Source organism: Anomalospiza imberbis, chromosome 8 (assembly GCF_031753505.1).
Source record: "Anomalospiza imberbis isolate Cuckoo-Finch-1a 21T00152 chromosome 8, ASM3175350v1, whole genome shotgun sequence".
In the NCBI taxonomy this organism is placed as follows: Eukaryota; Metazoa; Chordata; class Aves; order Passeriformes; family Viduidae; genus Anomalospiza; species Anomalospiza imberbis.
The window spans coordinates 32,736,613-32,761,207 of NC_089688.1; the positions used below are offsets into that span (position 1 = coordinate 32,736,613).

The window sequence follows — 24,595 nt, forward strand, 5'->3', positions numbered from 1 at the left end:
CACTTTAAAATAAAAGCCAACTGAAAACAAAACAAAAACAAACCAAAACAAAACAGAGCAACAGAAAACAACAAAACCTAAATAACAAATAAATCTGATCAGAAATGTGGGCAAAATGGTCTTTTCCCATTTATTTCTGATTACTTGGATTGCAGCAGCACCTAGCGGCATCTGGAAAAATGAAGAGCCTCGCACACGCACAATGCAAACCCTACCATAAAGACGTTCAAACGTAGATAAAATAACCAGACAAGAATTTTAGGAATCTTCAAGACAAGAATGTCCAGGAACTTTCTGAAGACTGTTTACACAGCAATATCCACCGAGGAAAACAACGACCTTCTAACCGCCCTCCCCTCATGCTACTCCTGCTGTAGTACAAGTTTGAGAGCACATCTTTGGAATCAGCTCAACCCAACATCAAGCGAAAGGGTTCAGAGAGTGAGGAACAGCCTGTGCCAGGAGTGTCACAGTGCCCTGGGATGCCAAGATGTCCCAGCCCAGCGTTTCTGATGGGATCACAGGGTTCACCTGGAGGCAAGAACTGAGGCAAGCCTTGGCCGGAGTTCTCCAGAAGAGAAGGAAAACCAACCAGGGCTAACTATCAAATAAGAGGCCTCCAGCATTGCTGGAAAACTGGCGGGGGTGGGGTGGGACATCCAGCCAGGGTTAGTTAACAAGCCAAAACTTTTGCACACTGAATACGGAGGACACTCTTTCCTCTTAAACCTCAGGAATGGGAAGACTAATTTCTGACTAAAGGACAAAGTCATCCTTAGCACGGTGCTTTTTTGAGAATTTAAGGATCAAGAAGCCCTGTGGCGGACACGGGGGCACCTAGTCGGCCCTTACCCAGTCGCTACCGTGCCGCCCCCTCTGCTGACTCTTGTCCTCGGCCATGGCTCGATGTCGCTGCCGCTGCTGGTCACTCTGCCAGCGCCACCGCGGCTCCCTGGAGACCCGCTCAGGGAGCGGCTGTGGAAGCCTCCCCTGTGACCTCAGAGTCCCGCGGGTGTCTCAGTGAGATCCACAGGACCAAAAGCGACGCCGGGCAGCGCCGCTCCTGCTCGCGTGCTGCAGGGAAGAGGGACATAACAGCTCGTCAGAGGATTGAATGTCGAAAACAAATCAGTTCTGCACAATCACTTCAGTGACACTTTGCAGCCTGAATAGGAATGGGAGGGGAAAGGAGAGCTGGATTTGAGGACGTTAGAGATAGAATTTTTAAGATGCAACTTCCTGCTCTTTTGAAAGTGGCTTTACACATACACACATCTTAATTGAACACACGCCCAATATTTACAGAAAACCTGGCTACGTCTTAAGGAATTTTTTTCTTTGCTTTTGAGTTTAAGCGGTGGCTTGGAAACATCCCAACTATTTAACTGCAGCACACTTGGCCAGTGTAGCACAAACCAAGACTTTGCCTCCTTGGCCTTGACAGACTGTAAAGAAGATGACGCTTGTGTCCTTTTTGGCTTCAAACTAACAGAGCCTAGGTTTAGATTGGATATTAGGAAGGAATTGTTCCCTGTGAGGGTGGTGGGGCCCTGGCACAGGGTGCTCAGAGAAGCTGTTGTTAAAAACAGGACCACACTCCCGGTACTAGAAGTGATTCCAGCATTTATTATAATAAAAGAAAGGCCTAAAGCAAGGGGGCCCGCGGGCTGAGCAGGAGCGCTCCCGTCGGGGATGCTGCAGCGCCGGCGCTGGGTCTGCTGAGCAGCGATGTCCCCGAAGTTCCAGGTGGAGCGGCACGGGTTCAGTGGATCAGATACCCTTTTTATCCTGTTTTTTGTCCCTTTGGGTCGGTTTCTTTTTGGATCCTTCATTGGCATGAAGGTTTAAGGCGCTTGACTGGCCCATGACAGTTCTGTCCAGGCTGGCTCGTTTCGCTGGGGGTGGTGCACTTTACTTAGGTGTATTATTGCACGTTGAGTACCGTATTTCTTACAACTACCCTTTTAACCCCTTTCACCATAACCAAACTAACAGTACATGCTTAACAATTATCAACTATTTTACAACCTTTTCTAACTTATTTTTAACACAGTGGCTGCCCCTGGATGCCTGGAAGTGTCCAAGGCCAGGCTGGACAGTGCTTGGAGCAGCCTGGGATAGGGGAGGGTGTCCCTGCCCATGACAGGGGTGGCGCTGGATGATCTTTAAGGTCCCTTCCAGCACAAAGCATTCTGTGATCCCATGATCTGTATCTACGTGTGCGTGTGTATATATATTAAAACATACATGTGGCTGTAGATATAGGTACAGATATAATTTAAGAGGCAGTCACTGCATTTGTACTGCCTGACCAGTCATGAAGCATACTGCCTCTTGTGGCTTAGAGAATAAGGAATGCCATCTACAAGGAAAATAATAGGTATAAAAAATCCCATGTGCACTACTTAGGAATCACTTGCTGAAGCCATCACAGCCTGGTTTTTGTTGAACTCAGTGTACAGAGGGCAGGACACTGCAATTTTCAATCCTCTCCCGTGCCGAGGTACCCCATCACCAAGTTTTTGCTTGTTTCATTAAGGTCCCCGTTATCCAGGAAAGTCAAGCCTGGAGAAAAGGAGGCTCGGGGGCAACCTTCTGGCTCAGCTATGAATGGCCTCAAACTCTGCCAGGGGAGGTCTGGATTGGAGATTAGGGAAAATTTATTCACGGAAAGGGTGGCCAAGAATTGGTAGTGGGAGGTAATTGCCAAGGCGGGTAGTGGAGTCCCATCCCTGGAGGTGCTTAAGGTGCTTAACGACTGGACGTGGCACTCCGTGCTTTGGACTAAGTGACGAGGTAGGGACCGCTCACAGATTACACACGCGCTTTTCCCACACCAAAGACTCCCGGACCCCGCACGGAGCCACCGCCTCCCGCCCCTCACGGAGCCGCCGCCTCCCGCCCCTCACGGAGCCGCCGCCTCCCGCCCCTCACGGAGCCGCCCTCAGAGCCCGCCCTTCCCGCGCCTTCTCGAAAAGTCTCGCGAGAGGCGGCGGTTCCCGGCCGGACGCCCCCGGGAAGCGGCTCCGCTCCCGCTGCCCCTTCCCGGCTCCATTGCCGGCTCCATTCCCGGACCATGGAGGAGCCCTGCGGCGCGGGCGGCCCTGCCCCGCTGAGGGGAGACGCCGAGGAGCCCAAGCAGGTGAGCGGCGCTGAGGGGGGGCCGTGCTGGGTGAGGTAGAGGGGCTGAGGGGGGGTCGAGCGGCGGCTACAGACACAGCCCCTGGTGGTGTTTTAATCGAAGCGGTGTTTTTGATCCTCTTTCCAGTTTGTCAGGGCCGGAGTGCTGTAGGGAACACGCTAATTATGATTAAGCGTTAATTGCGAGCGGTGTTGCTGTTGTTATGCCTAAGTGCAGCGTATTTACGTAAGTGGTGTCCTGTGGAGCTGTTTTTCCCTCGACATGTGTCAGTTCAAAGCTCCTCGCACACGGGTGACAGCTGCGTGTTTGAAAAGCAGTAGGCAAACACGAAGCTTGTTTAATTTATCGTTGTTTAATAATAGCAAGGTAGAAGCCTGTTTAGCTTTAATGTTGATGTTAGTAAACTTGGTGTTAATAAACACCCACTCTCACAAACTTTAGTGGGAGTCGTGTTCGTTTTAGCCTCTGTGAGTGATTTTGTGTTGTGTGGCAGCTGGCCTTGGTGACGCTTCCTTCTCGTACCTCAGTGTGCCCAGGTGGGCAAGAAGGCCACTGTCACCTGCTTGGATCAGCCACAGTGTGGCCACAGGACCAGGGCAAGGGTTGTCCCCCTGTGCTGGGCACTGCTGAGGTCCAGCCTCAAATTCTGGGATTGATTCTGGGGCTTTTATGTCAGGAAAGACATTGAGGGGCTGGAGTGTGTGCAGGGAAGGGGCTGGAGCCCCAGGAGAGGCTGAGGGAGCTGGGAAGAGGCTGGAGCTGGGGAAGGGGCTGGAGCCCCAGGAGAGGCTGAGGGAGCTGGGAAGAGGCTGGAGCTGGGGAAGGGGCTGGAGCCCCAGGAGAGGCTGAGGGAGCTGGGAAGAGGCTGGAGCTGGGGAAGACTCTGGAGCCCCAGGAGAGGCTGAGGGAGCTGGGAAGGGGCTGGAGCTGGGGAAGACTCTGGAGCCCCAGGAGAGGCTGAGGGAGCTGGGAAGAGGCTGGAGCTGGGGAAGGGGCTGGAGCCCCAGGAGAGGCTGAGGGAGCTGGGAAGAGGCTGGAGCCCCAGGAGAGGCTGAGGGAGCTGGGAAGGGGCTCAGCCTGGAGAAAAGGGGGCTCAGGGGGGACCTTGTGGATCTGCACAGCTCCTGACAGGAGGGGAAAGCCGGGGGGTCAGGCTGTGCTCCAGGGAACAGGGACAGGAGGAGAGGGAACGGCCTCAGGCTGGGCCAGGGGAGGAGCAGGGTGGACACCAGGAAGAATTCCTTCATGGAAATGGTTGTCAAGCGTTGGAACAGGCAGTGGTGGAGTCCCCATCCCTGGAGGTGTCCAGGGAAAGACTGGATGTGTTGCTCAGTGCTCTGGTCTGGGTGACGATGTGGTGGTCTGTCACAGATTGGACTTGATGATCTTGGAGGTCTTTTCCAGCCTAAGTGGTTCTGTGATAATTTATAAAGTGAAGCTTATGCTTGACATGAATTGGAATTGGGATAACTGTATGTGCTGGGGAAAGGTAAGTGAATATAGGACTGGATTTGCTCACTTAGCCTTAAAAATAACTTATCGCAGAACAAGCCTGATAGTTTTAATTGCCAACACTTGAGTAGAAGGCTAATTTCTCTCTGGAAACCAGGGCTCGGTGTTGTTCCTCGGAGGCAATGAGGTGAAGAGCTGTGCTGTGGTGAAATACTCCTCAGCCCCTCCTCAGGCAGCCTTTGCCCGTCTGCAGGAGAAAACAGACCTGAAGCTGCCTCCTGCCAACTGGTTACGGGAAAGTGCCAAGCTGGGACCAGCAGGGACAACCATTCTGGGCAACAGTAAGAAAAGTAAACCCTTCTCAAGGTGAATAACAGCAGCCCCTATTTTTTCCCAGGCCTTTAAGAACAATTCTGATTGTGAACTTGGATCCTATGTCATTTAAAGTAGAAAGTACAGGTTTTACCATAGCAACTACATATTGCTTTGTCTTTACCATTCTCCCTCTACTTTTTTCATCTTGAGTTGTTGCCTCTGTGGTCTGATCTTGTCTCAATAGTAAATGATTGATGATGTTGATTATTTATGTAACATACAGAGATGGTTTTGTTTATTTGTTCACGTGCATGTTGACACCTTGCCTCAGACAGTCAAACTGACTTTTTTCTTCCCTGGTTGGCCCAGCTCAAACTGGACTGGTTCAGCCAGCCCTTCTGCCTCTGATAACAGGTGAAATAGAACACGTGGCTCCCCTTGGAAACCAATTTCTAGCTCTTCTGGATCTTTAGAAACAGGACCTGACTAATGGCAATGAAATTTCACATTTATATCAGGATTTCATATTTCTATCACAGTATAGGTGAAATGAGGGGCACACCCAAGAAGCAGTGTTACCTTTCAGTGTGGATGTTTGCTGAATTGTTGAATGAGTTGGGTTCAGAGTGTTTATAAACAGGAGGCTCAAATCCTGTGCTGAACAAGCAAATTCACACCAAGTCAGGCAGTCAGTGAAATTTAACAGTTTGTTCAAGGTCTGTGTTTACATCCTCATCATCTCTTTTAGGAGCTGGACTTTTCAGAGCAGAGTTACATGTTTTTCAGGGCATTATGAATTTTTCATGTTTATTTTAGATACTGTGGTTGTCAAAAAGAGGCTGGCAGTTCAGTCTCTTTCTCTAGTGTCAGTATTAAAAAGCTGATAACAAGTATAACTTGCACATCATGTATGTTTTGGATTTTAGTAGTATCTGGATTTGTTTTAAAGAACAATCTGTACATTGGAATATTCCAGCTTAAGTACCTTTAAATTTCCTTAACGAGGGTGGAGGAAGAGACAATGTGTGTGTTACAACATGTAGGGCAGTCCTGGAAAATGTGAATAAGAGGTAAAATTCAATTACAGCTACTAAAATTAAAGTCTTTAATATGCTTAATGCTTTAAAGAGAAACTCCCTGAAGAACTCTTCTTATTTTCAGTGTTAGAATCCTTCATTTTTTCTGATTTTTTTTGATTTCAACAAAACTTTAAGTGTTATAGAATGTCTTGAAATAAGGTCTAAGCACTTTCAAAGATATTTTTGAAACACTTGCAGAATATGAAGATGAAATCACTTTGTTAATTTTAGGTCTCAGTACACTAGGGGATGTTTAGCTGGGTAATTTTTTTTTTTAATGAAGCCATTCAAAGATTTAATAGATGTAAAAGCCAGGTCTGTAATGTCACACTGGAGCTGTCTTAACTTGTAATGTTTTTTTTAAATAGCTTTGGGATGGCCTATGACTTCATTGACTCAGTTGGAAATGATGTGGATGTCGTATCTGATTCAGAGGTATGGGCACATCTTAAATTCTCCCATTCAAATTCTTATATTGCATAAACTTTTAAGATGCTGCCAGAAGATGGCTTCTGCCATCTTTGTGTCCTTTGGGGAAAAGGAAAGATCCCTTAATGAACCACACAGATCACCAAGTAAGGGAGTTGTGATCACTGAATATGAAATGTAGAGAAAAAATCCTATTTCCTCTGGAGTTCTACAAATAATCTGCAGCTAAAGTGTGCAGTTTAGTGAATGCAGCACATCAGTCTTGCAAGGTAGTTGTCTTGTGTGTTTGAAATCAGTTATTTTGATGCAAACTCTTACTCTCAAGATGGTCTTTCTTCTATTCTTATCTAGAAGAGAGAACTGCCCTCCAACTTCTTCTTTCCTTTGTTTTTTGTCAGCTTCTCAGCTCTGGTGCTGGTAATATCTGTAGCATTCAGATGTGGCTGCTCAGAGGAGGAAACATGCTCATGTTAATATTTGTCAGATTTGTATTCAGATCTAGATCTCTGTCTGGATTGCTTTGGTCTCCTGGCAAAGAATTGGTATTCGTGCTGTGAAAATAAAGGTTTACAATCCAAATCGTCCCTTTGGATATTTTTGTCATTTTTGTTGGTACCTGGTCATGGTGATCCAATCAGAGAAAGTGTTTAAGCCATGTGTGTTGCTCCTACTGATGACTCGGTCACTTTATCACTGTCATTTGTGTTCTCTGCCCTCAGCAAATGCATTTTCTTGTGGAATGGTTTTAAAATCTCTGGCACTGTCAGGTTTTATTTGACCATGTGTGCTGGGGAAGAATTAATTTTCTTCCCAGTGGCTGGTAAGAGACTGTTTCAGGATTGTCCTGAGCACAGGTTGATAGTACAGAGATGTTTTTGTTGTTGCTGAGCAGGGCTTACACAGAGCCAAGGCTTTTCCTGCTTCTCATCCAGCCCTGCTGGCAGGGGGGTGGGTGGGAGTGCATGGAAAACTGGGAAGAGACACAACCAGGACAGGGGACCCTGACTGACCAAAGGGGGCTGGGGGGAAGAAGAAAGGGGGGGATGTTTGGAGTGGTGGAGTTTAGGCTTGGAGTCTCCCCAAGTCACTGTTACACACGATGGCACTTTAGTTTCCTGACAATTGTCTTCCCATGCAGCATAATTCTATTAAATATTTTCTCTTTTCACTTTCCTTCTGCAAGAACATTAAAAAACTCCTGAAGATCCCTTACAGCAAGTCCCACGTGAGCATGGCAGTGCACAGAATTGGGAGGACACTCCTGCTGGATGAGCTGGATATCCAGGAGCTCTTCATGAGATCATCTCAGGTGAACCACTTGGTTCTTGATAACTGTGGCATGTGGGCAAAATGCATTATTTCAGGAATAGAGTAGCAAGAAAATGTCTGGAAATCTCTCAAAATCATATGTGGGTTCTAAAGGTGTTCTGTTCTGCAGCAGTTTACCCACAAACTACACTGGTGTTCTGTGTTCATGGTATTGTAGGGTTAATATTCTGTGTCTCACTATTGTGTAATTACTTCAGTATTGCTGTAGCATTTGATTGATTTCTAGAAGCAATATGTATTTCTTACTATGTAGCCTCTTATGTATGTGACTTTCTAATTAAGTCAAATTTTCAGTAAGAACACAACTTTCCCCGAAGCTATATTCTCAATAAATGACCAATTCAGGACTTCAGCCCTGATGTTATTTTCTCGGTTTCTTATTGGGGAGGAGTATTTGTAAGTTTATAAGGCACTTGGTTTACTTTGCAGATGCTTCTTGATATTATTTTCATATTTCTTCTGTTGCCTAGACAGGGGACTGGACATGGCTGAAAGAGTTTTATCAAAGGCTGATTGATCAGAAATGGCAAAGAAAAAAGAAGAGTAAAGAGCATTGGTACCAGAAGGCAATACTTTCTAAATTTTTGTATTACAGGTAACTTTTTGTCTGCGTGAAACTTGAATTCTGCCCCACTTCTGCTTGGTTCTTGGTCTTGGAGTAAATGTTAAAATTCCATTATTGTCTGGTTTATTTACTGCTTTTTCCTTAAACAGAGGGAATTGAGGGATGAGGTCAGAAAATAACATGAAATATTTTCACAGAAATTAAAGTATTTTACTTTAAAATTGAAATACTAAAGAATAAAATAAACAGCATGACTTAACTGTGTATCAGCCAAGTCATTTGTTGGCAAGCGTGTATCAAACATAACAACTCTAAAAATGGATCTGTTTGCATCTTGTCGGCTGAACTTGTGAATGTTTCCTTGTCAGCATTAATGGAGATGGAGCTGCTCAGCCTGTTCCTTCCACTTCCAAGCAGCACCAAGAGGGTCCTGTTGCAGGTGAGAGTGATGAAGCAGGAAGGGCCTCCTGGCCAGCTCCTTTTGAAATGCCTTCCTCGCTATCTGAAGATCCAGGTGCCTCTAACCAGGTTGGTGTGAAGAATGTTTTACATGGCACCACAGTGTTTGTAGAGCCACAGATGTGGAAAGGTTCTCTGAAGTGCTGCTGCAGCTCCCTTTGCTGAAAGAGCTGAGCTAAGGCATGAGGAGAACTTGGCAGGAGGTGCAGCTCCAGATTTGCCAGTGGTTCAGAGCTCCAAATTTCAGATATTTGTTCTGTCACTGTAATGTTAAATTGCTGTTTATCGCAGCATCTTTGAGAAACAAAGCCTTTGGCTAAGAGTATTCATCAGGGCCTTTACCTAAAGTAGGAAAATCCTGGTAATCAGAAGATGTGTTTAAAAGCTTAAACTTCTGGCCTTCCTTTTTAAATCTGCCATTAAAATCCATCTTCTGGTGGCCCTGAATTTATTAGGTGAAGAGGAAAATCAAAATTTCTGAAAAGGGAAAACAGTTAAGCAGAATTTAAAAATACTTGCCATGAGATTACACAAGCGAAAGGAGAGATGTTTACAGCAATTATGCAACAAGCTATGATTAGTATCAGGCCCTAATTCAGGGTTTCTATTCTGGCTAAACTTCTTTATGAAAACTGTTAATTCCTGTGGTTTTTGTGAGTAGTATGAAACAGAAATGATTAAATTTTGGAGAGGCTGAAAGGTCTGCCGTCTTCAGTCTGCATTAATACAATAATGGTGCTACAGTTGTACTTGCACAATGTTACCAACTGATCTGCCAAATTTAGAGAGTTTCTAACCTACATTGGCCATAAAATTATAACTGCATGTGTTGTGTGGAGAAATGCTTCAGTGCATGAAAGCTTTTAGAAAAAGGACTCCTCCTTCTCTCTTCCACCCTCTTAAGGAACCATTGCCCAAGTCAGCAGACTGTTTATCATAAAGAAGTTGTTGTGAGTTTGCACAGTGCCATTTTCTTTAGTTCATAAACAAACCAGCAGGATAGAGGTTTTGCTTCTGGACACAGGGTGTTGACCCTGGATTAATAAGGAGCTCTTGTAAATACTTCCTGGTTACTTCCCAGGGCCTCTGAGAATATTACAAAACACAACATTTTAGCACTAACTGTAGAAAAGAAGCATTCTAGTCACTGCCTAGAGGTTTTTTGCAGTTTTATGGAGATTTATTTAAAGATGTTGGAGGTAAAGGTTTTTCCCTTACATGCTTTGTTGTTCATATCTTTTTAAATGGCTGACTTGACCTCAGCAGCAGAATCACTCGTTATCCTTGTGCTCTCCACAGGGAAATGTGCCTCTTGAACCCTCATATCTAGTGGGGCACGTGGCCTCAGCCCCCAGAGAACAAAACCTGACTCCTTTGTTCAATGACGGGGAGAACAGTCAGGTATGCTTTATGTGAGAGCTGAACCCCCAGGTTAAACCAACGCCTCCAGACCAGGCCTGAACTGGGACCAAGGCCAAACCTCAGTCCCTGTAGAAGTAGCTTTTGTGGCATCTGCAATTTTAAGTTCCCATGAACGCGCCGGGTTTGTCACGTGCTGGCTTTTATTTGCTGCTTTGGCTTCTTGCTGTCTCATAATTCCCCAGAATGTCATGGAGAACAAGTGTTATACCACTGACTTACTGGCTAATTCTGTTTTCTCTTAATGAAGGGACTTAAAAATGACTTTGTTCGTAATATCCTGTGGACCTTTGAAGATATCCACATGTTGGTGGGATCAAATATGCCAATATTTGGAGGTGGGAGATACCCTGCTGTGAGCCTGCGTCTCAGGTGAGTTTAGAAGTTGATAGATATTATTTATACCAGCCTTGACTGATTTGCTAGTTACCTATCTGCACTTTTCGCTACTTTTATAAAAGAGAGCAGTAATATTTCTCTTCCTGGGAGTCTGAATTTTAGTAGCCACTTGTTGAGCATAAGCACTTACAATGTTATTGAGCTGTGAGACAGATCTATTCCAGTCCCAATTTAATGTCAATCCCTTCATTACCAGTCTTTCTGTTCTTGCCTCTATGTAGGCAAAGAATGAGCAAAAACTTGAAGCTGATTTGGTGTATTTGTCATCCTTCTAAAACACATTTAGGAATTAACAGTACCTTGCTCTGCAAGGAATTTTGGTAGGTCTGGGAGTAGGTTTGTGCTATAATTAGTTGCAGCTAAAAATGCTATTCCTTTAGAACTTCTGAAGTACTTATTGTCTTGGGAATAGTGTGACATCTGAAGCCTGTTAAATGTGGGCAAAAACTCCAAACTGCTGATGGAATGTGAGCATATTCCATTGGAGAGATCAAGCACATCTGGTTTGTTATAATTAATTAATACAGCAATTCACAAATAATTGTTTTAGTGTTCATCCACTCTCACGTGACTTAAACCTAAATCCCATTAGTAAACATCCCTAATATTTCTGAAGGGTAAACAAAGATTTAAGTAACACTAGAAATACTTTATTTTAGGGATAACAACAAGCCAATAAATGTGCTAACAGGGATTGATTATTGGTTGGACAACTTAATATGCAACGTACCAGAGCTTGTGATGTGCTTTCACGTCAATGGAATTGTTCAGGTAAGTCTGGCTCTTTGCATTATACCTTAAAATAATAATTCATTCTTCATCTTCTAAAATTGCCTCAGTTATCACTGATCCTTCACACTGTTCTGAGCAAAGGTAACAAAAATCCTGTGTTGCAGAATGAGAAGCATTTTAGACAGCTTGCAGCAGTCATCTAAAAATAGTGTGTTCATTCTTCCCCTCCCTTTCACGCATGCAAGATTCCTTCTTCCCCTGATGTTTGAGTGAAGGCAAGAATAAAGAATGCAGCTGCAGAAATCAGTTTCTTACATCTTGAAATCTGCAGTGTTCCCTTGCCAAGACAGATGCAAGCTTTTGAATATTTGTTTATGCTGTTCTACTGTAGACCAGCTGTGTTTCTGTTCTGCCTGGTATCCTGGAGTTGTTTCCTAGGCTGACTAGGTTTGGTTGAAGTAGCAGATGTTGTACCTTCTCCTCCTTATTTTTCCTCATCTTTTGTTCTCCATTTACTGTGTTTGTGACAGAAATGGATCCTTCTTAAAGCTTTGAGTAGTGTAGTCAAGATGTGCTTGCTTAAAGTAAATCATAGAAATTAATTCAATTTATCATTATAGCAGCCTTTGTTTTAGCTGTTGATGGAGACACTGATACATTAATTTTGGTGTCACAAAACCCTCCTGAGCTTGAGTCTTAATTTCTGTTCTTTGCAGAAATATGAAATGATCAAGACTGAAGACATTCCCAATTTGGAAAACTCCAATTTTTCTACCAAAGTGATAAAAGATATTGCTCAAAATATCTTATCTTTTCTGAAATCAAATTGCACCAAAGAAGGACACACCTATTGGCTGTTTAAAGGTAAGAAGGTTTAGATCAGTTTGAAAAGATTGATGGTAATGTGATGTTAATTAATGAAAGGTTTTCCTTTTCAGCAAGTGGGAGTGACATAGTAAAGCTCTATGACCTCACCACGCTTTGTGAAGAAACTGAAGACAAATATCAAAACCCTTTTACAATGCCAGTGGCAATTCTGCTGTACAAGTGAGTTTTTATCATTTTTATTGCAATACTTAATTCTTGGTGCAGTTCTATTCAGAACACAGACCAAAAATCATGATCAAATGACAATCATATACAGGCTTGCTAAATCTTAGTCTAGATCAAAACAGACTCTTTCCTTTTCACCATTTCTCCATGTCAACTTCTTTGCTGGTAAAGTGATGTAGACTCATCATAAAGTTTGGAAGACCTGCAGTTGTAGAATATTGTTTAAAGCTTCTTTTTTTTTCCTAGCACAAAGAAATTACCCAGCGATTTCACTGTTTTGTTCAACTTTCTCTTTAGAGTTGCTTGCAATATGATGTTGAAGAAAAACCAGAACAAGAAACACTATGGCACAATCAGAACGTTGCTCCTGAATTGTCTGAAGTTATTGGACAATGGCAGACATCCTCAAGTGAGAATCCAAAATTTTCTTGCACTTCTGTGTAAATATGCTGCAAAAATAACAAACAACATATGCTGTAATCATAGTAAACCTGGTAATAAATAGTGTGCTACTTCTTCCTCCCAAAGGAGAGAACTTCAATTTATAAACAAACTTAAAAATTGATTTTATTTTTAAAAATCCCTATATATTTTTTAAATTAGTTTTTTTTTTGCTGCCCCTCATTGCAGCACAAGTCTTCTGTCTTGCTCTTACAAGGGACTTCTCATTGCATCCACTCTGTTCTTGCTGCCAGAGAGCCCTTTGGGAAGAGATCCTGGATAAAAAGTGTAAAATGTGAATATATGGACATTTTTACTCTGAAAGTGGCTGAAAACTGGGTCAGGCCAACCAGAGAAGTTGTAGTCTCCATCTTTTCAGCTACTCAGAGCCCAGCTGGACACATTTCTGAGCAACCTGCCTTGATAAATGGGTTGGGCTAGAGAGTCTCTAAATAATTTAAGCTGTTGTCAACTGAAAATGAATCTCAAAAATGTGATGTGAAAAATCTAAGTCATATTTAGAATGGATTACAAGAGGAGACATGGCACACATGAAACTAATGCAAATGTGGATTTCTTCTAGAGTTGTAAAAGGTTTTCAAAATCCCAATGGAAACTCTTCAGCTTTTTTTTTTTTTTTTCTTGCATAAGATCCTCATGTCTCCTGTGATCTGCAAGCTGTTAGAACAGGCAGTACTTGTTCTCTGCCAACTGGTTTTTATTCTCTTCTAAACTTGATCAGCTTGGATCCTTTTCCCTTCCAGGGAATTTGCTCAGGCTGTATTTACAGGTTATCAAACACCTCTTTGCATGTCCTCTGTCCTCCTTATTCTAACATAATTTATATTCTTGCCTCTCTCTTCTTTGCAAAGATAATTGCTTCAGCAAACTACATGTTATCAGAGCTTTTTCAGCTGGATGAACCTAAAAAAGAAGACAGTGCAGACTTCCCTATAAATGGAAATTCTGATGAAAGTTACAGTGAGGAAGAGGAAGAGATGCCAGACAGTGATGAAAATGGTTCTTACAGCAACAGTTCTGATCCCCCAGATGACAATAAAGCAGTGGCAATAATCAAATCTGTTGGGGAGTTGTCAGTACCAGAAAAGTACAAGTCTGTGCATCGAATACGTGTAAGTGACACTGGGGCTATTTAAGGGTTTTCCTGGATGATTCAGTTCATGGGACAAAAGTTCATGGGTAGTGCAATTCAGTTCCCTGGTAGTGTTGCCTTCAGGTTAACTGCAGTGGGCAAAGAAACACTCCATGAGCTGCTCTTAAAATCTGAGGTGTTTGAATTTTATGGTAGAGGCTTCATGTAGAATTTTCCTCACCATATTCCACTTTGTCTTGATGTTACCTCTCGTGTGCATCTTCTGGCCAGTCATTTTATGTTTCCTGTGTTGACCATTTCTTCTCTTCCCTCCCTGGTGCCCCACTGAAGCCCAGCTGTGCATTCCCTGTCTGCCATGGCACTGAGGAACGCTGCAGGCTGGTGCTCAACCACGTCCTGGAGGTGAGTTCACTGCCAGCTTCCTGAGGATGATTCATCTCCCACCCAATTCTCCATCTACTCTGTTTGCTAAATATTGCTCTCAAGGTGAAATGATTTCTCCCTTTTGCAGGGTTTGAAGTCTGTTGACAGCAGTGTTAAAAAAGAAGGTGACCTTCCTGCAGCTGACCCCAGCACTCCAATCCCCTTGAAATATGAGGATGAATCCACCAGTGGTGGTCCTGAGTCTCTGGAAAAACAGATGGCCTTATTTCTAGACAAAAGTAAGTTGTATTGTTGTGCAAATAAGACCTTTTCAGTGCCAGCACAAACTGCTCCTACTTTGATTGTCAAAACAGTGTGCTTAAATCACTAATTACAGCATTGCCTAAGGAAAAGTGCACTGAAAATTGGAGAACAATCTGTTCCTTTTTAAATATGAAAAGAGAAGCTCATTTGAGTTATTTTGCATAGCAAAAAATCTTTTATTAGTCAACACATGATTTTACTGGACCCTATTTAGATGTGGCTTTCAGATGACTTCCATAAAGGCTTGGTATTTTGAGGTTTGGTATGTGCAGCACCATAATATTTGTGGGTTGATTTAAAAATAGGCTTAATTTCTTTGTGTGTGTGTGACCTGGATGTTTTCTGGAAGAATTTCTCCCTTCTGGCAGGTTTTGTTCCTACATTAGGCTTGGTGCTTGAATTGCATATAAAATGCTAACTAGGATTTTGTTTTCTTTCTTGTATCTCTACAGCAAATAAAAGATGTTTTGTTTGCTTAAATGCTCAAACTCCTGAAGCTTCAGACTACAGTCTCTATTTTATTTTGTTCTGGAGTGACATAAAAAGTTCCAGGAAAGACTTTTTGTTTGAAAGTAGTAGAGTTCTCTGCAGGGCAAGGAGCCCTGTAAGCATAGCCCAGAAAAAAATATATCTTGCCTACTTTGGCAGTTCTTTATTCTTTCCTTTCTCCTCCCTTCTGCCTTTGAAAAATCTCTGAATAAGAAGCCAGTTCAATTTTGAGTTATTCACACTCACACAGATTCCTGGATCTGTGCTTGAGTCCATCCCTGAAGCACCAGCAGAGCTTCTTGCTCACTTCTGCTTCCCAGTCCATGGGTTTGTTTTCTGTGATATGAATTATGTATTTTCTCTGCCACATGTACATATTTGCATACATATGGAAAGGATAAATGCTCTAAATCCTGGAATTTCTAACTTCAAGAGAACTACCTGTGAATAGTGTATGGATACAGGGTGTGTGCAGTGTGTGTGTCTTTAGCTGGGTGGGCTGTTACTGTTTTAGATTGGTCTTTGTCCTAGTAGAACATGTTGTGCTTAAGAATTTATTATATTTACTTATAATGTATTTATGTATCGTTGTAAGATAGTGGGTTTACAAGTCAGGCCTTGTAAAGCCACCTTAAGCAAGAGGCTCATTTCTGTGTGCAAATACTGTTAGGGCAAAATTCTGTCCCTTGGTTGGGACAGGCCTTAAATCAGGAACAGTGACCTGTTCTTTCTGGCTCCATAACCACTGCAGCATCAAAGAAAAGCTTCATAACCTTGTGCAGAGGATATCCTGAAATAAGTGTGAGAAAGTGCTTGGTTTTTCCTTTGGGAAGGACCAGGTTATCCAGGTTTGTGTATGCTGGAGGCTAAACCCACACATGGAAGCTTGCTCACTGAGACTGTTCATACAGAAACTGAGCATTTATCTTAAGGATGTGGTAGAGAACATGACAAATTGTTCCCGTGGCTTTCTTGTGGTTTTTCTATTGTTCCCTGAGGGAGCAGTGTTGGCCTCTGCTCCTGTGTTTCACAAGCTGTCTGAGGTCAGAGAGGTCACCTGCACCGGCACTGTCCCGCATTCCAGCGTCCTGCTGTCAGGTGCAGTGCATGGAGGAGTGCCATGCGTTGGGTCTGTTTTGCAGATGCTGCTGGAGGGGCAGACGAGCTGGCAGAGCTCTGCCTGTGCAGGGCTGTCACCAGGCAATTCCCATCCTGCCTGTGCTCATGGAGTCATGTCCAGCCTCTGGCATGTGTTAGAGGGGAGAGTCGCTGACGAGGTTCTGTTCTTCTCACAGTGGGCTCCTTCCAGAAGGGGAAGCATTCCAGTCAGTCAGGAATGATTCCTGGATCGTGGCAATATAAAATGAAACTCCAGCTCATCCTGAAATCATCAAGAGCTTATTATGTCCTATCTGATGCTGCTATGATCCTGCAGAAATACGGGCGAGCACTGCGCTACATCAAGCTGGCCTTGCAGTGCCATGGTAAGTTCCTTGAATGGATTTGTCACCTGTGCCACTGCCTGGAGACACCTGTCACCACATCAGATACTGCTGTGCATGATTTTTCCCTGTGGTGTGCAGTGACAAGTCTGAGAAGCTCATGTTTAACTGAACTCAGTGTCCAGCTCAGTGTTCATGGCAGAAGTCTGTAGTGAGGATAACTTCTGTCACTGATCTATAGAAAGAAGATCCCATTTTGACATGCTGGGAACTTGAGGGCACATTTGGAGCTCCAGAGCAGTTGAATTTGGGAGAGTCTGCCCTGGTGCCAAGGCCAAGACAGTATTCTGTACTCCAAGTAATGTTGCTGCAAGCTGGTGTTTTTTCCCTAGTGGTTCCCATATTATTTAAATACATCCTTGACTCTGGGAAATACTAAACCTCTTCAGCAGCTGAATTGGATGCTCCTCTGAAATAGAGTACATCTTGAAGTATTATTGAGGAAAAGGAAAATAGTACAATCAGGCTGTTTAGACTAATACTGCCCTAATGAGAGTAACTAACTGGGAAATGCCATAGCTTAGTGCTAAAGTGCTGCTATTTCCCTGCCATAAGGGAGGGCTCCTGTCTTAGGGCAGGAGGAGGTTTATAAAGCAAATCCATTTGATCTTAGCACAAAGCATCAATAGACTTCTCAATAACTCACAGCACACTGCAGCTTTCAGTCTTTTATAGACTTGAGAAGCAACTTTAAACTCTACCTTTTGGAAATTAACTTTTCAGGCTGTATTTCGCTTGCGTTAATCTGCAAAAAGTCAGTTTTCCCTTGATCAAATCTGAGGTTAGCATTTGTAATTACCAGAGTTGACTGCTCATCTTGGACAGCACAGGAGCTCTTTTTAAATCATCAGCTGTGTAGAGCAACTGTGACTTTAAAATAGGTTATTTCTTCTGAGGATAGCACGTTGTCAAACTTGCTCTCTGTCTGCACACAGGTAACATAAAACCCAATTATCTTGTCAGTCTGTGTCAAGCCTTTGGATGTGTAATTCTTCTCTCTCCCCCTCCCTCATCCATGTTGGCTTTTTCCTCCCCCAGATACCTACTGCTGTCTGTGTGGCAGCATGCTGCCTGAGGTGCTGGTGTTCCTGTGCCAGTGCTTAACCCTTTGTGGAGACATCCAGTTAATGCTGGCTCAGAATGCAAACAACAGAGCAGCTTACCTTGAAGAATATAATTACCAGACTAAAGAAGATCAGGAGATACTACACAGCCTTCACAGAGAATCCAGGTGCCAAGGTATGATCCTGACACAGGAGAAGTGCCAGACTTCGGATACATGACAGACATAAATAATTCCATTGGGTTTCCTCAAAACCATGCACTAGGAGAACTTGTGACAGAGGGGTTATTGCACTTCACTTCTGCTTTCTTCAGAGAAGGCTCATCGTGCCTGTCATACAGAAGGGGGTTGTCAAGGTATTGTATGACATGGCCTGAAGCTGTGAAACAACTGAAGGCAGTAACTGTTTCAGTAATAAATAAAATCCACCTGACACGAGTCTTGTACTTTCTCTGGGCATTTTCCCCTAGACTTAAATTAGAGAAATACTGTTTGACACAAAGGCTTTGCATTTTGTTTTCCAGTGTTTGCCTGGGCTACAGATTTATCCACAGACTTGGAATACCAGCTTTCTGTCAGCTGTAAATGCTATGAAGCAGCTTATGAAATCCTACTCTTCAGTAACTTAAAAAGCCAAAACCCAGAGCAGCACATCCAGGTGCTCAAGAGGATGGGCAATATCAGGAATGAGATTGGAGTGTTCTACATGAACCAGGCAGCTGCAGTGCAGACTGAGAGAGTGGGCAAGTATCCTTTTTCTGTTCCTGACCACTTCATGGAGCTACAGCAGTGATCAAGTTCACTAATTTTATGAAAAATCTATTTCTGTTTATAAAGAGGACATTTAAATCACTTCATAGCTTTTTAATGTCCACTGTGATTATTTGTTTACATTAGATCACTGTGGCTTGTACACTGTAGTTAATTGAGCCTAAACTGAGTAATGGAGTTTAGAGAAATTGATTTAAAATGTGTAGAATGATCTCAAAAAGCTATCAGGGAAAACTTCAGACTCTGAGGAATTTGAGTCTCTAAGCCATGTGCTTCACCCTAGTGAGTAAAAACGTGTCGACGACAGAGCAACAGCTCTGGAAGAAAAGTTTCTCCTGCTTTGAAGAAGGAATTCAGAATTTTGAGTCCATTGATGATGCCACCAATGCTGCCCTTTTGCTGTGCAACACGGGGAGGCTGATGAGGATCTGTGCCCAGGCCCACTGTGCAGCTGAAGGGGACTTCAAAAGGGAGTTTTCCCCAGAAGAGGCCCTTTATTACAATAAGGTAACCCAGGCCCCAAAGTGCCTTTTACTGTGGGGTATTTGTGAATACTTTGGTAAATATGTTTAAATTTGGGTGGAATAATCTGGGATAGCTGTCCTGCTTCCATACTACACTAATCCTTGCTGTGTGGGCTTTGGTGGTGGTGTTGAGGTTTGATTGCTGTGACATTCAGATGCTGATATTGAACATAATGCAGTGCCACACTCAAGGGAGAAGAACTATATGGTCAGAATTAAAGTAATTATCAAATGGGAAATACAGAAGAAGGCTCAGGGAGATATTTTGAGTAAAGGGAAGTTGATTTCTAGTTGTTAGAAATGCAGGCAGTAACTGTGTGCATGATTTTATCATTTGTAGGCTATTGACTACTACCTGAAGGCACTGAGGTCTCTGGGGAAGAGGGATGTGCATCCAGCTGTTTGGGATTCTGTGAACTGGGAGCTGTCTACAACGTATTTCACCATGGCAACTCTGCAGCAGGATTATGCTCCCTTATCCAGAAAGGCTCAGGAGCAGGTAGCAGAGGGCATTCATTGTGTCTGAAAAAATGCATCGTTGGCATCCTGGAAAACTGAACAGGGAGCAAAGTTGGTACTGGAATTGTAGAATCATACAATGGTTTGGGTTGGAAAACACCTTAAAACCCATCTTGTTCCACTCCTGCCATGGGCAGGGACACCTCCCACTGTCCCAAGCTGCTCCAAACCCTGTCCAGCCTGGCCTTGGGCACTGCCAGGGATCCAGGGGCAGCCCCAGCTGCTCTGGGCACCCTGTGCCAGGGCCTGCCCCCTCTGCCAGGGAGCAATTCCCAATTCCCAATATCTACTCTAAATCTTCCTTCCTTCAGCTTAAGGCTGTTTCCCCTTTGTCCCCATGTATACTACATGCCCCTCTTCAGGGATTTTTTTTCTTAAATTTGTATTTATTTATTTGTGATGTAGATAGAGAAGGAAGTCAGTGAAGCCATGATGAAGTCCTTGAAGTACTGTGATGTTGATACAGTGTGTGAGCGACAGCCCCTGTGCCAGTACCGAGCTGCCACCATCCACCACAGGCTGGCTTCAATGTACCACAGCTGCCTCAGGAACCAGGTATTGCTCCAGGCTCTTTGAATTTCTGAACTCCATCTTTAACATGTTCAGTTTGTGTGGAGCTGATATTTATCCTTCTGCCTGTAGCTGGGATATATTTATTTCAATTACTTAATCAAAGAAACGAGTGCTGTTTCCCAGCCCTCTCCAAGTAAACCTTTGCAGTGGCTCCTCATGAACATCCAGAGAGAAGGGATTTACTCTGTGCCCTCCTGTGAGTGCAGGTTGGTGATGAACACCTGAGGAAGCAGCACCGTGTCCTTGCTGATCTCCACTACAGCAAAGCAGTGCGGCTCTTCCAGCTCCTGAAGGATGCCCCCTGTGAGTTCCTGCGTGTGCAGCTGGAGAGAGTGGCCTTTGCAGAGTTCCAGATGGCCAGTAAGTGTAGCTCTGGCTTTAAACATCTTTCCAAACCACCACCTACTTAGTTTCATTTTTAGATAACTAAATTTATATAAGAGTAGGAGCAATCTGCTCCTCAGAATAGAATTTTCCTCAAGAGAGGAGACAAGGCACTTTTATCTTGCTGGTTTTCAGCTGACTAGGGCAGTAATGCTTTCTTCCTAACTCTTGAAATCTTTGGATGGAAGAAAAATACAGTCTGTAACATTAGCCTTTTTTTTTTTCCTTAATTTTCTTGGGTTTTTTAGGTCAGAACAGCAGTGCTGGGAAATTAAAGACTCTGTCTGGGGCCCTTGATATAATGACCAAAACCAAGGGCGCATTTCAGCTCATCAGGAAGGAGCTTGTGGCAGAAAATGAACAGGTAAAGGAACTTCAAGTGGTGTGATACCTGCTCCCTTCTGGCTTGTGCCTTCACAAATGAATGGTCATTTGGCAGTTAAAATATTCCTTGGTTACTTTTCCATAGAGCCAGTGACATAAAGAGCATGGACAGAGTTAGATGTATTGCAGTTCTCCCTTAATCTGGAAGTGGATTTAAAAAAATTCCTCTAGAGCATGATCCAGAGATGGATTACAGCATATTCCTGTACAGATGTGAACTGCCTGTGTGAATGGACTTCTTTTTGTGCAACTCTGCTATCCCTTAAAAGTCTTCTCTAAGAACTTCAGAGTCTGTATATAATAAAAAAGTTCTGTTTCTGATACATTTAATATTTAAATGTTAAAATGGGCAGGGCTGCCTGTAGCCAGTGTGAATTACGTTCCCGATGCCTCAGTCAAGAATTACTTGCAGGGTGTGCTGATGTGTGTGCCCCTTGCTGGCAGTTTAAAAGTCATGTGAAAGTCAGCTCACTTGCAAAGAGGGGCTTTTAAAATCACTCCCTGTATTTATAAGGTGGAATTCAGTCAGATGGTTTTGGATTGCTTGTCTCCTGTAGATCAGCAAGGATAAAAGTCCTGCTGAGAGCGTGTCAGTGAACGATTCCTCTGCAGGCCTTAATAAAGAGGAAGTCTTGAAACTGCTCGGGATTTTTGAGTCCAGGATGTCTTTCCTTCTCCTCCAATCCATTAAATTGTTAACTTCAAGCAAAAAAAAGATTGGGTAAGTTGAAGCTTGGTGTCCTTTTTCCTGACTGGCGTGGGATTGGTGTGTGACAGCAGAGTTCCTGGGGGAGAAGCTGCTGGGTGCTGCTGATCTCTTGATTCATCTTGCTGGTGAAATGTCAGTGGAGTTCGGCAAGCAGAGCACTTGAGAAGAAATTCAGGCACATCAGTAATGCGGCAAAGAGAGGGATGGATATGGGGGAGATGTGCACTGGTGTCAGGGAATTTACCAGTTCCTAATGATCTCTCCTGCTGCTGGGATTCAGGACAAACCTTTTTGTGATGACTTTGAAGAGATGTTGAGATTTGGTGTGGCAGCAAATTCCTTCCCCCACTCCTTCTGTTGCTTTGATCTGAATGTGTGTGGTGTTCTTTTGGGACCCAGAAAATACCTTTTACTCCCCCTGCAGCAAGTGTGTGATTGCAGGAGCTGTTCTTAATGTTACATAAAGTGAAGTTCTGAAAATGTGGCATTAGTTTTAGAGGATTCCTTTAGGCTTGGAAGTTGGGTTAATAGTTGGGGATTGAAGCGCTGCTGATGGAAGAGCTGTTTTGCTAAAAGGAAACTGTGAAATGAGTTCATTGTGCCCAGGAAGTTGTCTGCTGATAATGGGAGACTGGTAAATAAAAAACACGAGAAGAGAACACAGCCAGGGTGTGTTTTTAGCTGTTTTTCAGGCAATGTTAGGAGCTTTCACCTCCCAAAAAAGAGCTTCCACAAGGTGGCAGTCTGAACATGTGAAACACAGAGGACTTTTACAAGATAATTTGTATGTTACCAAGCAGATGTCACAGCTAACTGAGTAAATGGGTTTAGTTCTGTTGTCTCATAACATGAGCAATCCTCTTTTTTTTTTTTTTTTTTTTTTTTTTTTTGGAGGGTTTTTGCCCTCACATTTACCTTGGCATCATCGTGAGGTTTTGCACTTAAGATTCCACACATTACAGTTTGAATGCTGTGAAAGGGAACTCTTAAAGTTTGCTCAAGTCCTTGAAACTTTGAGGACAAGCTTGAAACTACCTTTGATTTAACCTTTCTTGTGCCTTCTGCACATCCTGTGTGCATTTCCTCCCTTCTGCTCTGTGGAGGGGAAGTTCTGCCTTCTGCTTTAATAATGGGATGAAAAGGGAGGAAATTGGAGCTCAAATGCTGCTTCAGGGTCTCGGGTGCACTTTAGCAAAAAACAGTAGAACATGCAGTAAAATTAGTGTTTGATAGCCAAACTTGCAGCCTGGCAGTCAAAATGGATGAAATCAGCTTTACCCTCCCAAAGTGGAATCATGAGCAGAACAGAACTTGGCTGTGCAAATTGGAGGGGAAAAGTAATTGAAAGTAATACTTTGTTCTGGGAATACTTGTAACTTATCCCAGAAATACTTTGCATTTCAGTGGCTTTTTATTGACTACCTGTTCTGTTCAGTTCAGTAAATGAACCTGATTCCTGCCAAGTGTGTGATGAATTTAATTTGCTTCAACATTACTCAGTCATTCCTGAAGCACTTGCAATTAACCTGACTACTGCTTGTACATTTTATATTCTATTATATTTATATTTTATGTTCCTGCCTGCATTATAAACAGAATGCTCTGACTGCAGTGCAGGGAATGGTGGGGGTGAGGATATCCCCAGGGATCCTCATCAACATTATTTATTTGAGGAATGTTTGAAGGAAGTGGGGTTGTTCAGCCTGGAGAAGAGGAGGCTTAGAGGTGACCTTACTGCTCTCCACAACTTCCTGAAGGGAGGCTGTGGACAGGTGGGGTCGGTCTCTTCCACCGGGCAGCACTGACAGAACAAGAGGTCACAGTCTCAAGCTACGTCAGGGAAGGTACAGGTTGGATATTAGGAAAAAAATTCTCACCAAAAGAGTAATAAAGCACTGGAATTGTCTTCCCAGGGAGGTGGTAGAATCAGCATCTCTGGATGTGTTTAAAAAAAGCCTGGACATGGCACTTGGTGCTACAGTCTAGTTGAGGTGTTAGGGCACGGGTTGGGCTTGATGGTCTTAGAGGTCTCTTCCAACCTCATCACTCTGTGATTCTGTGATTTAATAATGCTCTTGATAATTTGCAGAACGCAGAGCTGTGGTCAGGTTACGAGCTGGGATTCTGTGCTCTCTTTGCAGGGGCAGCAGTGAGGAAGAAGCAGCTCTGAGAACAAACAAGCAGGTTTATTCCCTGCTGCTTCGTGCCACTGCCAACAAGGGGCTGTCGCTGCTGGAGCGCACCGAGCTCCTGCTGAGCCTGCTGGAGCAGCTGGCCCCGGGCAGTGAGGGCAGCCCTGGCACGCAGTGAGGGCAGCCCTGCAGAGCTGCAGCACCAGTGCCTTGCTGGGAGCACGGGGGTGTTCCCATGGGATGTCTGCGTTGACTGAGGGTGAGCTCTCACGCTGTTGTTCCGTTGGAACCTGGCAGAGCACAGGGATTCCTTTTTATCCCCACAGAGCTCTCCTTGTCCGGCTCCCAGCGTTTCTTTGTTTGAAATGCCAGCTTGGAGTTCTGGAGATAAAAATGTAACTTTTGCACCGTGGGGAAATTCCTGGTTTTGCTCTTGCAGTGAAATCCTTGTTTTGCATAAAGATGTAACCTCACAGCTGCTCTGGTTTGGTGTTTATTGAAACGTGTTTTGTAAGCAGGGCTGCACTGGAACACTTGCACTGCTAAAGGCAGCCCAAGCTGTACCAGCAGATTTCTGTGGAATATGTGGATGCACTTCTTAATCCCAGGGAGGATCCTGCACAAAAACCTGTGCCTTTCTAGCTTTGATGTGGCTCTTGCAATTTATCAGCCATCTCTGGAATTTTGTTTTGGAACGTGAATGGTTTCAGCTATGTTGGAATTGATCAAGAATAGTATTATCTTTTTCAGACTTGAAACTGTGAATAAGTGAGAGGATATTTTTAAATAAAAACTTATTTATTAAATATAAACATCAGTCTGCCTTGTTTTTCTTGTTTATGACCCTCCTCAGAGCAGCAAACTGCTCAACAGAATCAAAACTATTTGAAAGACAAATTTTTAATGTTTGAAAAAAGATCTCTAAATTCC

The 24,595-nt window shown here is 43.6% G+C and overlaps 1 protein-coding gene across 2 annotated transcripts; it reads left to right on the plus strand.

Annotated features, from left to right (window-relative positions):
• The first annotated feature begins 2,974 nt into the window (after nt 1–2,974).
• Nucleotides 2,975–24,477, plus strand: EDRF1 (erythroid differentiation regulatory factor 1). Of its 2 annotated transcripts, XM_068198301.1 has the most exons (25): nt 2,975–3,142; nt 4,752–4,960; nt 6,357–6,423; nt 7,601–7,726; nt 8,217–8,341; nt 8,680–8,839; nt 10,070–10,171; nt 10,440–10,561; nt 11,248–11,359; nt 12,037–12,184; nt 12,259–12,367; nt 12,671–12,782; nt 13,687–13,947; nt 14,259–14,330; nt 14,440–14,590; nt 16,400–16,588; nt 17,645–17,845; nt 18,194–18,416; nt 18,728–18,947; nt 19,305–19,463; nt 19,889–20,038; nt 20,263–20,416; nt 20,689–20,804; nt 21,382–21,545; nt 23,675–24,477. In XM_068198301.1, exons 1-25 carry the CDS (start codon nt 3,077–3,079, stop codon nt 23,841–23,843), a joined length of 3,687 nt encoding a protein of 1,228 aa, XP_068054402.1. In that variant the 5' UTR covers nt 2,975–3,076; the 3' UTR covers nt 23,844–24,477. The 2 variants fall into 2 exon arrangements, with proteins under 2 accessions (XP_068054402.1, XP_068054403.1); XM_068198302.1 differs by lacking the exon at nt 10,070–10,171 and having other exon boundaries at nt 2,976–3,142.
• The last annotated feature ends 118 nt before the right edge of the window (nt 24,478–24,595 follow it).